The 16508-nt window shown below is 41.4% G+C and overlaps 2 protein-coding genes across 2 annotated transcripts in view; both read right to left on the bottom strand.

Moving 5' to 3' along the window:
* LOC115541697 (inactive dipeptidyl peptidase 10-like) overlaps positions 1 to 16508 on the bottom strand; it is a 254281-nt gene that overhangs the window by 10601 nt on the left and 227172 nt on the right. Inside the window, exon 24 of the mRNA XM_030353542.1 lies at positions 2659 to 2717. Within this exon, the coding sequence (XP_030209402.1) occupies positions 2659 to 2717 (59 nt within the window). The remainder of the gene's footprint in view (positions 1 to 2658; positions 2718 to 16508) is intronic.
* LOC115541643 (uncharacterized) lies at positions 6390 to 15552 on the bottom strand. The gene is made up of 6 exons (XM_030353465.1): positions 13096 to 15552; positions 12543 to 12612; positions 8498 to 9484; positions 8104 to 8271; positions 7568 to 7663; positions 6390 to 7355 (listed from the first exon to the last, which is right to left on the bottom strand). The coding sequence occupies exons 3-6, from the start codon at positions 9458 to 9460 to the stop codon at positions 7047 to 7049; spliced, it is 1536 nt and encodes a 511-aa protein (XP_030209325.1). The 5' UTR covers positions 9461 to 9484; positions 12543 to 12612; positions 13096 to 15552; the 3' UTR covers positions 6390 to 7046.

Raw genomic sequence — 16508 nt, 5'->3', positions numbered from 1 at the left:
TTCCTATTCGGCATATTGAACCGTCGGCCAAATGCGCCTCCTTTTTGAAAAGTCGGACTAACGGACCTTCAGACCAATGGGTTTCGTTTTCGGAACATTGAACCGTCGGAATAGTGGCATGTCGATCTAATGGGAAATATTTCGGAGCATTGAGACGTCGGAACAATGAGGCGTCGGAATTACGGGCAGGCCCCGTACTTTGTAACCAACTCTGGAAACACATCAGCATCAACTTCAGTTCCTCCATCATCGGTCAATGTCAAGGTCTTGTCTTCAGGAATGGAGAACTTTACCCGAACTGAAATATATAAAGAAAAGAGAATCAAGAGTTAGTTTACCCTACATCTGAACATCTGAATACAAAACGCTATAAGAAAACAGGTAAAAATAGGAATTCAAGAACAGGAACAGGGTTTTTTTTCTTCAGTCGCTTGTTTTGGGCTTGTTTTCAGCGTCCCGGTTGCTTATTTTCTGTGAGAGTCGGCAACACTGCTCACATTGCTTCTACCCAAACGGTCCTGAAGCACTGAGATGTAGCGCAAGCACATTTTTCTTTGTAGCCCTAGATGTGGTCTGGATTTCCAGGCTACCCACACAGCACAATTAGACAAGTTAAGTTCAAGCTAATATCAGCACCTTCAGACAACCACCTCTTCACATTAACCTTGCCTATCTCGTTAGCACTTACCTTCAGTTATGAACATTTCCAAACATGGCTCAGATATCTTTACATATTTCTTCAAGTTGAGGTACTTCACCTTGATAATCATCGTCACCGTGTCAGGGTGACGTTACCTGATGATGAGAAATGAAAGTTTTAAAATGTCACTAATTTCAACATGGGCTAGAATTCTAGCTAACTGGAAAAAATGTGCACTGATTTACACCGGCAGCGTTCTACGCCCGTCTCACGGCCGCTTAGTTTTACGCTTCACTTTTATTTTCAAGCGTTTCTAAAGCGTCTCGGCGCCAGGGCTGCCAGATTGGCCCCGATTTCCCGCTCAATCTGGCAATCCTAGCTGCAGCGCGCTGCCCAATCTGGCAACCCTAGCTGCAGCGCGCTAGGGCGGGAAATCGGGCCCAATCTGGCAAGCCTCCCGCTGGGGCTTCGGGAGGCTGCGCTGGGCTCACTGCTCCGGGAGTGTTGGTGGTTGTGCTTGTTCTAATAAAGAAACATTCAGACATTCCGACGGTGGCGGTGTGAACTGATACACCTGTTATGCTCACGTCTCTCCATGTCACCTAAAAATAAATGTTTTTTTCTTCCGTGTTTACGGTCTTTATTCATTCATTGCGCCGCCGGGTTCTCCCGACTCTCTGGTGCTTCTACAACAAGTAAAGACTCACAGTGGAAGTTATCTCGGCTATGGTGTTGAAGGAATTGGCCGAAAGGTATTCAACGCTCTGTTCCGACCTCTCAGTCGTATGCGGACTCCTCCGGCTGGACTCGTCCGCATACGACGAGAGGTCGGAACAACAGAGCGTCGGAGAAATAACATGTGGACTTGGACACATGTGGACTTCGACACATGTGGAAGTGGACTTCGCCCCTTCCTCCTCCATGTAACGGTTCAGTCTGGACTTTAGAGAGTCAAAGCCAACGTTCCTTTCCCCCAGTTCCTTCTCCAACACGGCTGAGATAACCCCACACCGTGGTGGTGTGGGGTTATCTCGGCCATGGTGGACATGTGTGGAAGTACCAGAGAGTCGAGAACCCGACGGCGCAGTCCTTAAGATTCATATCATTGAATATCCCTGTCATTTCGGTTACGGCGCAATGAATGAATAAAGATCGTAAACACCTCGGCAGAAAAACATTTATTTTGAAAGATTTGCCCGAATTTACTACTTTACAACCTCGTTAGGGTTGTAAAGTACTTTTAATTCAGCCTCGACTTAACTTTACGTTTGACTTCGATCGGGAAAGGTATCGTGGCATGGTACATTGTTCAAACCTAGCGTTTTATAAAAAGCAAAATCACATTTATGCATCGGAAAAAGCAACAGACAAATACTGGTTCTTTATCGATCTACGTTTTTCAAACGTAGACTCAATAAACATAACTTACTTACCACAGAACTATGGACCACATCGTGCTCACGCATCAGTTTCAGGCGAAGTAATGGCAGACTTCTTGGCGGAAGATTCAGGTGGATGTAAAATACCCCGGATGGAACTCCCAACACCGAATAGGTGTTGATTGACACTAACGCTGCCAATCAACGATGACGTTTAATTGAAGCTACACCATTAGTGTAGATAGTACAACAGTTATCACTGCGACGTCGTTAATTTGTCAAAACGCCGGAAATATAACACCCATGAATTTGCTGTGTAGGTATCCTCTCTCTCATGCAAGCACGCACGCACGCACGCACGCACACACATACACAGACACTCACACACACACACACACACACACACACACACACACACACACACACACACACACACACACACACACACACACACACACACACACACACACACACACACACACAGACCCCACTGTGCAGACACACAGACGTGTGACATTCCCTGCTGCTTTCCCATCTGCCGTGACATATTTCTCTAGAAACAAACTACAGCAACAAGCAGCGCACAACAACAAGACAACACAACAGGTGTTAGCGGACGGAGAGCTGGAGGCATCTCACCTGGTACACCTGGTCCTCTTTGGACGGGGGGCCCAGGTAGCGCTCAGAGAAGGCCGAGGCTGTGGGGGGGGGGGGGGGGGGGGGAGGGTGGTCAAAAGGGTTTCATAAATATTAGAGGTATTCCTTTTCTCTGGGCTCAACAGCTCTTGGAGTCATGATAGAATTTTTAACTCAATTCATCCATTGCTCCCTCACCCTTTGACACCATCCTCAACAGTAACACTTCTAATAATTTTCAGTTGATTTCCTTTATAAACTTATAGTCAATGATAAACTAATCATTAATACAAGTAAATGATGGGACTATTGTTGTTGTTGTGGTTGTCTATTACTATTTTCTGAATTATGAACTGAATTCAGAAACAAGATCTCATGTAGCTTAGTGGAGGGTTTTGTATGTGGGAGATGTTTTGTGCTTTGTTCTAATATATAGTTTGTGGTACTCCGTATATAATCAACTCATCCATTAACTAATGATGACTCATCATCATTATTGACTGTTTTATGTTACCATGGCAACTCCTGTTGCCATGATCTAAAGAAAGCATTACATAAGCATGTTATTGACATAGTGAAGAACACACTGTAGAGAAGGAAGCTTATTCACATTGGTCAAGGTTAGAACACTCACACACACACATGCAAGCACGCACATGCACACACAGGCACGTACATAGGCACGCACGCATGACGCACACATGAAGACGCACGCAAGCTCATGCACGCACACACACACACACACAAACACACACATATAGGTGTGGGGGGACCCAAATTAGCCTAACCTTCGTGTGTTTGTGAGTGGGTTAAAACTAGAGTATGTTGTAAAAGCTGTTTGTAAGTGGGTTAAAACTAGAGTATGTTATAGAAGCTGTTTCTAAGTGGATTAAAACTAGTGTACGGTTTAGAAGCTGAATGGAACACTGCAAGAACAAGTGGTCGAACATCTAAATAATAAAATGAGCTTAATACGTGATCATCAAAAATTAACACTAATTACTACTACTAATAGTAGTAGTAATTACAGATGGTACAAATCTGGTACAGATCTAGAATCATGCTAAATTTCAAGATAAATGCTAAGTGATAAAGAAGAAGGAGAGAGGAGAGAGATGATTATGTTATGCAATGGAAATTCAAATTCAACTGAACAAGGGACAAATGATAATAATGCTTAAACTTAAATATGAATAAAAACGTTTTGGGTAAAAAAAAACAATACAGACAGTACAGTACAGACATAAAACCGAGCCAAGACCTGGAACAGGGCTCTGGATAGAGAACTCTGGATAGAGGACTCTGGAGGGCTCTGGACAGAGGGCTCTGGATAAAGGGCTCTGGATAGAGGGCTCCGGATAGAGGGCTCTAGATAGAGGGCTCTGCATGGAGGGTTCTGGATAAAGGGTTGTTGAAAGAAGGCTCTGGACAGAGGGCTCTGGATAGAGGGTAGAGGGCTCTGGATAGAGGGCTCTAGATAGAGGACTCTGGATAAAGGGCTCTTGAAAGAAGGCTCTGGACAGAGGGCCCTGGATAGAGCGTTCTAGATATAAGGTTCTGGATAAAGGGCTCTTGAAAGAAGGCTCTGGACAGAGGGCTCTGGATAGAGGGCTCTAGATATAGTGCTCTGTGTAAAAACGAAAACTCAAAATTGTTGGTCTCATTATGATTTCTGAGTAAAATGAATATAAAACATTAAGTATTCATGTACAACTGTGCAATGCAATTTAGTCCAACCAACAATGTTGAGTTTTGGGTCAAGAGTTGGGCTCACGGTAGTCTCTTTGTTAGCAAGACACACGGGTTTAAGTCAGACTCTGTCTGAGGCTGGGCCAACTACGGTGCGCATGCGCATTTCGACACTACCCCCCGGGGAGTCTGGGTATTCGTGATGCCGGTTGGGAAAAAGGGGTTTATTGCCTTTTGTCAATTTGTTTCTGTTAGGTTAAGTTGGGTTAACGGGTTTGGGGTCTTTATTGTTTGTGTGTTGTTTATTGTGCGTAGTGTTGCCGCCACCGTTACCGAGACTTGCATGTCCGTTGGTTGGGTGTGCGGTGCGCTGTGTTGCGGATGTGTGTTCAATAATGGCAGCTCTCGGGATCGTGCGGTGTATGAGGCACGAGAGTTGCGTCACCGTTTAACCTGGGCTCCCGTCTCGTGCAGAACAAGTTTGAGCATTATGTCAAACTTGTTCTGCTCTTTGGTTTGCTGCATTTAGACAGCGATTCTCTGCTGCTGAACTAGCTACATGTTGCTTGTTCTATTGCTGTCTGGCATTCAGAAATGTAAAATGGAAGTTTCAAATTATTAATTTTAATAAAGTGAACTTAAAACTCGTTTTGCATCACAAAGATAAGGGCGGACTGGGCAGATGAATTGGGGGAAGACATGGAAGATGACATGTGGAACTGTGCTTTACAAAGAGTGAATGACAGCACTTCATTTTGGCCTTTGTGACTCTGCTTGCACGCAGAAGAATATTATTACATTGGAAATCAAAAAACCCTCCCAAAGCGTCTTTGTGGATGTGTGACCTGATGCACTTTATACAATTAGAGAAAATTAAATACTCACTTAGGGGGTCAAGGGACAAATTCTACTCCACCTGGGATCCGGTTTTGAAATACATAGGGAAACTCAAAACTATACCTTATACCCCATAGCAATATTTCTTGCACTAGGACCCTATAACAAGTAGCGTACAGTTTTTTTTTTTTTTGTTTGTTTTATTATTTATTTATTTATTTTTTCTACCTATTATCTTCTTTATTTTTTGTTATTCTAGGTGTGTGTACTACATGTTCAAGTGGGTGGGGTGGGTGGGATGTTGTTTGTATGTGTATTTAAAAAAAGAACTATGGATATGTCTGTTAAAATGTATGCTCAGTGTATTCTGTGTTCATATACATTTCCAAATAAAAAAATTATAAAAAAAAAAAAAACTCTTGTTTTTTTTAAATAATATTAACCTTAATTTGAAATATTAAGTTAACACCCCTGACTTATTTTTTTGAGTTTGTAAAATATAAAAATCTTAGTTGGTATAACTCTAACTTTCAAGTTTGTCTAAAGAAGAAAATCACGTTTTTGATGGGCTCAAAACTCAAAAATTGATTGCAGTAAGTTGCCTTGCAATTTTGAGTTTGCCCAACTTTTTATTTTTTACAGTGTAGAGGTTACTCAGGGCTCTGATAGGGGACTCTGGAAGGAGGACACTGAGGGCTCTGCACTGTAAAACCGAACAAGTTCAGAGTACTCAAAATATTTGTCGTAACTGATTACCCAAAAATGTTTGAGTAGTGGTAATATTTATTTTAAGTAACATATTAAGTAAATAAAATACTTACGCTGAACTTAATGCATTTATTTATAAACATAATAATTTAAATTCCACATAACTTAAATACTTTATTTATATTTATAATATTTTTAATTAATGCAAACTTAATTAAATTGATTTAATTAGTCATGATGAACTCAAAAAAGTTATTGAGAACAACTTATAATCTTTGGAGAAATCTACTCAAAAGATAAAAGTGTGCTAAACTCAAACACCAACGGAAATCCACTCAACAGAATTACAATTAGTCAACTTACTATTTTAAGTACAACTACTTAAAATGTTTGTCGTAACTGATAACCCAAAAATGTTTGAGTAGCGGTAATATTTATTTTAAGTAACATATTAAGTAAATAAAATACTTACAAAAATGTCAAAACAACTTCATTGTTACAATTCAAGTTTTGTTTTATTTAGAGATAAACATTAATGTCCTTACAATTGGACAAACTTTCTGAAATACTTGCACTGTATTTGTAAGTTAGCCCTTTATAAGCAAAAAAACAAATTGTAAATAAAATAAAGTGCTTTCAAAGGTGCAAATAAAAATACATACTAAAATTCCCCTAAAATAATCAAAATTAACATCCTCCACTGGGATTGTTTAAAAAAAGCAATCTCAAACAGTGCAAATTGTGAGCTGAGGTACTCATTGGAACAATAAAACTGAGCATTTGCTAAATGGATCCATATATTTGAACATGAACCTGGATGCTTCACATGCAGCGCATGGATGTTAATACTTGGCTTACTCTCTGGTTCTCTTTGGTTCTACAAAGTATTGACTCAGGGGGGCTGAATACATTTGCACCCAACTGTAAATAAAATAAAGTGCTTTGAAAATTCTCCTAAAATGATCAAAAGTAAATCAAGATCCCCCACTGGGATTGTTTAAAAAAGCAATCTCTAACAGTGCAAATTGTGAGCTGAGGTAATCAATGGAACAATACAAACAATAAAACTGAGCATTTGCTAAATGGATCCATCTATTTTAACATGAACCTGGATGCTTCACATGCTTCACAGAGACATGTGGATGTTAATGCTTGGCTTACTCTCTCAGCAAGTCATTTTTCAAAGTCAGTAGGCACGGTTTCAGTGGTTTGTTGTCATCGAGAAACATCAGTATCTTCTGAATGAAGGTGAATGTTTGAATAAGCTTCTTTGGATAGTCTAAATGCAATGCATAGATCAACCCAAACAACAGTACATATGCATCAGTCATCTTTGGAAGATCACTCACAACAACGTCATCTTCTACTACAACACAAATGCTGTTTGGGCTGAAGATGTCGTGACCAGTAGTGCCCACAGTGAGGAGAGCCAGCGGGGTGTCGGCAATATCTGGCTCATCTTCCCCCTGAAAAACACAAACAATCCAATTATAAAAAGGACAGTTCCAGCAGCAAGGTCAGACAGACAGACACACACACACGTTTCTATGTTCTAAGTCTGTCTTGTTATATGTTGAAAGTTACTAGTGGTTATAATGACTGCCTCCTTCAATATGGGCTCTATAATCCCTTCCTAATGTGACTCCACATTTCTGTTAATGCTTGTGTGAGTACTTACATTGCAAGTCTTGAAGAACTCACTGTCATCCTCGCGCAAGTACACTGGGAGTGCATGGAGGGCCAGGGTTCGTCTCATGTGGACATCACGTTGTTCCTGGATTGGCAATCAAAAAATAATAATACAAATAGTTTACCAGCACATGAAGCCAAGATTCCTCAAATCTATACATACTCAGTGACAGAAAATGGGTTTACTTGCAGATGTTCATTTAACATCTAATTAGAAACATCTGTCCATCATGTGCTTGTGCTACTAGTGAACGCCCTCAAAATATACTATAGAAAAAAAGTGAAGGTCTTTGTTTTGTATTATTTGTTCAGTGCAGCCTAATTAAACATTTTAAATTATAGAGCTTGTAAATGGCATTTTAAAGTAGTAATGTATGGGAACATTTGAACAGGTGAGAAAACAATTAGTAAAAATCACAAATTGCAATTGTAATTAGATAGCAGTATCAACCTAGACATTACAACACAATTACAAACTCAAATGTGGTTTATGTTGTCCCCATGGCCAAGTTCATCTTAACTCACCTGGAGATCATAAATCCCTAGGATCCGCCTCAGAGTCTCTGCCGTCTTGCCAGACCGTGAGGCCTTCTGCCTGTACAAGGCGATCAATTTTGGTGTGTACCGATCCAGCTCGCAGTAGAATTGGTTTTGTAGGTTCACATTTGTGATGCGATGGAACTCGGCAAACACCTGCAGACATACAAATACACACAAACATGGAAACATTAATGAAGAGCTTTTAACTTGGGTTTAAACAGCAAATGTGAGGAATCAATCACTAGTTTTAAGCTATAAAGCTATATGAGAAAGTTTAAAATATTCGTAGTGACAATGACACTTTGCCTGTGTAAATGGATAAAGGGTGGTGGGGGATGGCAACAATTATTATGCAGAAAAAAAGAGGAATAGTTTTTACCTGTGACTTCATGCGCAGAGCTGGCCAGCTCTCCAAAAAGTCCCGCACAGATGTATCACCCTTAACAATATCTTGCCGATGAAGGGCAAAGGTTGTGTGCATTAGCTGGTCTACCAATGTCTGATTTATCTCGGTCTTTTCAACCTCTTTCTGGATTTGAAGTTTCAGTTGTTCCAGAGTGGCCTCGTTCTCTCCTCTTGGAAAGTTGGGTAGGAAGTTTACTTCAGCCCGCCTGGCTCTCCTTATGTTTGAATGGGGATGTTCTCTGTCCGGGTTGTTTACGCTCCTCCTGCCTGCGTTAACTGACACCTCAGCGCACCCAGCTCTGGCAAGCTTGGTACGGTAGTTCCCCATCTTGAACTTCAAGCAGACCTTCCATCCATACCATCCACTTTTGCTGCCATACTCTGTGAGACACGGGTGAGCTTTAATCAGAGCTTCAGCAGCCTTACCCACTTCACTGTCATTTGGATATGGTTTGAAGCTGTGCATGGTTTCAGCCATGCTTTCCAGGATGTTGTGCTTTTGGGACCTTGTCAAATTCACATTCTTTCTGGATCTCTCAAAAACACCATTTCCTTCTTCGAGTACATGCTGCACTTCATATGAAAAAGTAGGCAGAGGGAAACAATCCGGCCAGTTCTTTTGACGCTGTGTTAAAGGTACATGTGGGAGTATGTCTGTATCGGAACTTCCGGTTGAGGTGGCATCACTTTCAGATCTCAGTATTCTCAATGTGCCCTTCTCAGGCAACTCCTGAATATCCGCAAGAACAGTAAGTTGACCGCCGAAGTCAGGATCCTCATATTGCAAGGTAAAGTCACCATCCAGTCTTGGCCTGAACTTCTCTTTCATTACGTCCATAAGCTCTTCTACAGAGGTTGGTCGCTCCGTTAGAGTAAGTTTCATGGCAACATCTGTTGCAACATATACACGTAGCACAAATCTCTGGGGAGTAGCCATCTTCTGTGTTGATTTCTCACAGACCTGATTTACACACACAAACGAGTAAAATAAGTTAGTTTGATTGCACTATTTTGGAAAAACTAGTAGTACTACATCACCAAACCATACACTCAACAATGTTTAAAATTTGGGCTGAACTAGGCACAGGAAGAACTACTTTTCAGTCTAGTAATATGAACCTTTTAGGTGTTAAGAGCAGTCTTCCTTCTATGTTGTATGCACAGAGAGGTGATTTGTCATTAAGCTCTGATACAGTGTTAACAGCCAAATTCCCTGCCGAAAGTTCATAGGAACGCAAGTGTTCGATGTAGTATGACTTGTGTTCTTGGCAAAGAAAGACAACATGGTGGTTAACAAGGAGAATCTGTTCAATTTTGTTAAACTGTGGCAGTGCTCCCTCCTGCCCCACAGACACAAACATTTCCTTGTCATAATTAGTCCCATCAATGTTGATATTTGATGTGCTGTAAATCATGTTGCTGTCCGTTATTTGTTCAATGTATGCCCTTGCAACATCAGGAAGCACTGATACCATCACAGAAGAAACATTTCATGTCTGCTGATGAGGTTTAAAGAATGATGGGGAACTAAGATAGTATGCAACCATGTGCTGATGCCTGTTTGCCAGTGTTTTTAACACATTCTTAAAGTTCTGTGTGTCATGTACAACACGCTTGAAAAAGCGGTGTTTGCCCTCAAATCTCATCGTCCACAAGTGGACAAGAGGCCCAAAGCAGCGTATGAGGTCGGGGTAATGTTCGATGTAGTGATGTTTAGGTCGGAGTTTGAAATCGGGAAAAGTCTCCTGCAGCATGCGTCTATGGTCTTGTATTTTTGTCTGCAAGTACTGGAGGGATTCTTCTGTAAATGTGGGAGAAAGCACTATCTCAACTACATCTTTCAAATCCATCAGTACAGTCCATGCCACATCTCCTTCAGGAACTATATTACCAATAATCAAAGGGAAGAGTCTTATTAAAGTAGCATTTTCATGGCCATTGCCGCCAATAGTTCTCTTTACTTTGAAGGTCTTTGGAATAGGCTGGGGTCTGTCTACCTTATCTGTGCGCTGGTATGGAAATGATGCTATTTTCCTGTTTAAATACTCAAGGGTGAAATATTTGCAACGGATCATTTCTCCAATACTCAAGGCCAACTCTACAGGCACGATGCCCTCAAAGAGATCATGGAGGACATCAGGTGGGAAACCAGTGACTGTATGGAAATACTCTAGCTGGCTCAAAGTACAGTCTCCCTGTACACCAAACTGACTCTGAAAATCCCCATGCATTACAGCATGCACATCACTGTCATGGCTGGCTTTAGTCCTCAGACTAAATTCTCTACCCCCAACATCACAAGACTGAAGTTTGTCTTGAGTAGCTGTGCAGAATCTGCAAAAGTATTCAGCTCTGAAACACTTTGTAAAGCCTGCTAATGCATGGGCTGCAAGATTATCAGACACCACACACATGACTGTTCCCCGAACTGCCTTACCAATGGACTCAATAAATACACCATCTCGTTCAAGGGTTTGGATGTCTCGTAAAAGAGGACCAAGGGCTCTTTCGTAACCAAACTTCTGAACGTCTGTTACTTTACACAATGCTGCTAGCTGAATCACATGCAAGGCTGATCTGTATTTACTGGGTAAATCAGCAAGTATCCAGTACACTGAACAGAGTTTGTGGATTTTCCGTGATGTGCCAAGTGGATTTGCAATATCAAGATCATCGATGTACAAAATAAGTGGTAGCTTTAGCTCATCTGAAGAAGATAATAAGTCATTCCCTTTATAGTATAAGCCATCTTGGTGGCTCTCATAATGATCATTTTGAGCCGTCTTTGTTTCCTGAATTTTTTCCAAAATGTCAGTATGTCTGAAAATGTTTTGGATCATTTCAAGAATGGGAACATGCACTGCTGTGTGCCCCGGCTCTAGTACATACTCTACAGGTGGTACCACCGGGTAATTTCTCTCAACATAGGTTTTCCTTCTTTTGGTTGAAGATAACTCCTTACCTCTAGCTGTGGCACTAACAAGAATGTTACTATCCATAACAGCACTCACTACCTCATCAAGAGTAGTTTCGCTAGCAGAGATATCGTGACTTTCCAAGACTTCTAGAATGGATTTTTTGAGAAGAGGTTGGGACAAGGTAAATATCTGAGTTAAATGTTCCACTATTTCCTGAGATGCCATGTCAGATACATGAAGAATAGTTCGCATCTTTAGGAATAACGATGCCAAGTTATGCTGCAACTGTGCTCTTAAACTGTCAGTGTCACATTGACTCTCATCCTCAGAAAGATCAAATGTGTCTGTGCTCTCACACTGAGCAGGGGCGTCACCAACACATTCAGCAGTAGTTGTGACTGGGACACTGTAATTTTCTTCTAATATAACATTATCATCAAAGTCTGAACTACCTACATGTTTTCTACTTTTGTGTGCATTAAATGAAGAATACACATTGGTGCTGTAATTGCAGTTCTTGAATGGGCATGGTACCATTTCATGGCTTCTTAAATGACTCCTCAAATGACCAAATAGTGTTTCCTCAGAAAAGGGATGCTTAAAGTTACACAAGGGACATGTAAAAAGGGCATGACCTGTGTATGCTCCTCCAGGTGCAGCTATTCTGGGTGTGTCATTATGAACCCGTGACAAATGAGCTTTCATTGCATTAAATGACTGAAAAGTACAAATGCAGTCGCCATACAGACATGGCAGAGGGCAGACTCTTGAAAAATGGCCATGCTGCAAACGATAGTGCCTAAATAACTCTGCCCGGGTGTCTGCAGATACTGAACACAACTTGCACTTCCACTCCATTGAATCACCCTGTAATTTCACAAAACACTTGTTTTAGTCTGTAGTGAAAGCTCTACACAGTTAATACTTAATCATTCGAAAACTAAAGCACACTACTCCTGAAGTAGAAATATGCTTATACTCAGGTTAATCCTGCGGTAACAGATTTTACAAATTATATAAATTAATTGCTATTATTCCAGTCCAACAAGATTGCCATCATGAAATGCGTTTATTTATTTATTTAAGATTTGTCCGACTCACCGAAAAAATAGCAGCTTTTTGATGACTGATCTTGAAAATGCTGCAGTGTCCGGAGCAGCACTCTGTAGTCCTACATGCACATAATATTTGAAAATACACTTTTGATTAGTTTGTAAAATAAGGGACACGTTTTATATTCAACCTCAAATATACACTTAGTTGGCAGTTTATTAGGCTCCCTGGCTCTCTCTCTCACACACACACACACACACACACACACACACACACACACACACACACACACACACACACACACACACACACACACACACACACACACACACACACACCATCCCAAAATAGTTTGTGTTATTTGTGAATTAATGAATGTGTGTCTCCAGAACATACTAAAATAATGTATTGATTTTTCCTAAATGGTTATGATTTACTAAACGGTTACACCCCTATCTACAATATATCAATTGGTCATAATATAAAGTTCAAACTGCTTTAAGGAGGAGTAGATTCAACTGATGTTCTTTGTGTTTAATTGGATTGCATTACAGTGTTATATCAAGGTGGCCAGTTTGTACAACGCAATTCCTTTACTTACCGATGTCTTTAAGCTCAAGGAAGAACAGCAGCATTCGCCTTCCACTTGAGCCTACAAAGAAAGAGCAATAATAACAGATGTAAATTCAAGTGAAATGTATGAAGTACTTGTAAATGTTCACATTATACAGTACAGTTTAAGTCAAGCTAATTATATCTTTAAGCAGCATCACATTTATTTTTAACTTTTAAAACTCTACATTGGATGTTAAAACAAATCAAATGTCTGAAATATTATAGATGTAAAATAATTAGTGGTATTTATTCAAGTTCTCCTCACATATCATTTAGGATACTTGTATTCTTAGTTTCATACGTTGCCTCATTATATCTTTCTGCTGATTAAAGTAAGATATTCTTCATTGTATAAATTCATAAACTGAGTAGTGAGAACCAGGCTTTAGGCGCTTTTGCACCGGCAGTACCTTTTGTAGTTCCTGGAACTAAACGTTCCTAGTACCTTTTTGTTTGCGTTCGCACCAGACGATTGGGGGATTTTTGGGGGATTTTTTCTCCCCCGAAACAGTAGTTCCTGGAACTATTTTAGCTCCTACTTCGAGGCAGGGACTTTTTGGTTCTCCCTTTCACCCCCGTTTCGAGGTCTACGTTGATTGGCCCAAATAATAAGTCCCGCCCACTGCCGACCGCTGGCCCCGCCTTCCCAAGCAGCGCGACATGTTTTAAAGCCCTGCTGGGTAGCGTAGCCTCACAGAGCGAGCTATACATTTAACATTCAATATTTAAGAGGCGAAGAAGAAGACGACGACACGTCGTCTCTTTTGCCTGTTGCGCTCTGCTACTCCCTCGTCCACAAAATGAGAGATTATCATATTAAGCAGAATCCTTCGTCTCCTGCGTCTCGCTGCTAGGTAATCTGGCCAATTTTGTAAACGCCGCTGTTCGAAATGTGAGATCATCATCCCGGCAAGCCACAACAAAAACAACCTCCCGTTGATCTCCTCCATGCTGGTTTGTTATGTGACGCTAAAGTCGAGTGACAATTTAAACCCGGTCGCCGCGCCTACGTTGCTCCTTGACCGCTCCCACAAGTTCCCCCTGGCCAGCGCCGGTGCGAATGCAAACGTGAAAACAGTTTGGGGGAGATTTAGGGGAAGAATAGTCCCGGTACTATTTGGGTACTAATGGTTCCTATTGTTTAGTTCCTGGAACTATTCGGTGCGAAAGCGGCTTTTAGGCTTTTCGCACCGAATAATTCACCGAATAATTCATTGTCATAACTAAAATCTAATAAAAAATATACTATGTATTCTAATATTTTATTACCTTGTGTTTAGTAAGGCAGAGCTCGGCCTTCTTCTGAGAATACAGCAAACAGCACAACGTTATGTGTCTGCATTAGCCGGCTAATTAACACTAGCCATATTGCCACTGCACCCGACAAGATTACAAAAAATGTATGAGGTTTTTACTCACCAGATAAGAGCGCTTAGCAGAAGAATAAACTGTACCATCAGAAGCATCAGCACCACACTTGAAAAAATGACCGTTGAATCGGCGTCGGCTGCTGGCATTGCGTGTACGTGACGTTAGCTCTTAGCTAACGTTACTCTTAGCTAACGTCAACGCGCCAAAATGCAAAACCGCGTCGACAAAATGATAGGCTTTTCCATAAAAAGAAATAAACGTATAAAGTGTATACAAGACAAGGACAGTCAAAAAACAAACTAGTCTGTGTAAAAATAGCTAAGTAATCACTAGTTTTGCTCGTTTACATGCAGTGCCTTCTCTCTCGCGAACGGGTAGCCATCTTGAACTCTCGAGAAAATGAAAAGACGGAGCCTAAGCGTCGTGACGTCAATGACGTCAGACGTTGCGTCCCCCTGTACACAAAAGTTATAAACTAGAGATAATCCTACACTCATAAACTTTGATGAATACAAAATTAAAACAACCTCAGTAGTAAAAAGAACTTAATGGTTTTATTTTCACCTGACTTAGTGGCTGGTTTTGATTTCTGTACCCTAAATGTTATGAGTTAGTAGTACTGTTCGGGTTTACAGTGTGGATAGAGGTCACTGAGGGCTCTGGATAGAGGGCTATGGATAGAGGGCCCTGATAGAGGGCTCTGGATATAGGACTCTGGATAGAGGGCTCTGGATGGAGGACAGAGGGCTCTGATAGAGGGCTCTGGATAGAGGGCTCTGGATAGAGGGCACTGCAGGCTTTGGATACAGGGCTTGGATAGAGGGCTCTGGACAGGACTATGGCTAGAGGGCACTGAGAGCTCTGGATAGGGGGCTCTGGATAGAGGGCAATGAGGGCTCTGGATAGAGGGCTCTGCAGAGCCCTCTATCCATGGATAGAAGGCTCTGGACAGGTATCTGGATAGTGGGCTCTGGATAGAGGGCACTGAGGGCTCTGGATATATGGCTCTGGATAGAGGGCACCTACGGCTCTGGGTAGAGGGCCTAATGCAGGTCATAGTCCTACACCGTGTCCATTACTGCCAGACCTTCCAATATCCTCAAGTGTGGTTGAGAAATGTAACCGATGTCACACTGCAAAGCAAGAATCAGTTAAAGTCCAGACAGGCATCTTTATGTCATTCTCAAAAATATTCTCTCATCTTTGTGAGAATGACTTATCTCTGAGCAATAGCAAAAACGAGGCAACTGCTTTTTCCTCTCATATAGCCAGGAGAGGACCTTGTTGAAATGGAAATCAACCACCTTAAGCATCTGTCTGGCTTAGTAACTTCAGTATTTCCCATACATAGACCGCAACAGAATCAACACCGAGCGCCACAAATTGATTCTGCTTTTATTTATTTATTTTTTACGAGATTTTGAAATATAAATATCGTTCCGTTCATTCATTTCTGCATGCTACTCTTTCTCCCTGTCATTCTCGTTCACACACACACACACACGCACAAAGAGACATGCGCGCATACATGCCGATGGTGCGCGGTCACACTACCACTTATTGGATCAACCCCGCGTATCACTGATACATGCACAGCACACACACTGACAGCGGATTCGCCCGCTCCTCCTCTCAACGCGCCTACAAAGAAAAACCCGAAGCAGCGGGATATTTTGCACAGTGAAGACGGTCGGCGACATTTGGAGTTTACCAATGTTTAGCATGATATACTGTGCTCAAACACACCTGCCCAAAATTATTGTTGACTCAGAAAATATAATGTTAGCCTTATGAACTCAACCTTATTGATATTGAACATCCCGCAACCTAAGTCAGCATAGACAACGTTAGTAACGCAGCAAACGATGCGATTAATGTGAATTGTGGTTGCAGTTTAGATAGATTACGGTGTGAGACTGGATACCCCCAGCCCGTTCTGCTGGAGATTTGATTTAGCTCTGCAGCAGGGGCTGGAGAAAAGCAATACATTTATTTCTGTTTCTGATCCCCTTTTACTGGAGCCAATCA

This window comes from Gadus morhua, chromosome 4 (assembly GCF_902167405.1).
Source record: "Gadus morhua chromosome 4, gadMor3.0, whole genome shotgun sequence".
Classification (NCBI taxonomy): domain Eukaryota; kingdom Metazoa; phylum Chordata; class Actinopteri; order Gadiformes; family Gadidae; genus Gadus; species Gadus morhua.
This window is presented reverse-complemented; position numbering and strand designations above follow the sequence as displayed.

Excerpts from the sequence above, each read along its gene's own strand:
- LOC115541643 (XM_030353465.1), bottom strand. The coding sequence starts at position 9,460 with ATGGCTACTCCCCAGAGATTTGTGCTACGTGTATATGTTGCAACAGAT. Across the intron at positions 7,664-8,103 it reads TAGGGATTTATGATCTCCAG|GAACAACGTGATGTCCACAT; the intron begins GTGAGTTAAGAT and ends TTGCCAATCCAG. Across the intron at positions 7,356-7,567 it reads AGTTCTTCAAGACTTGCAAT|GGGGAAGATGAGCCAGATAT; the intron begins GTAAGTACTCAC and ends TGTGTTTTTCAG.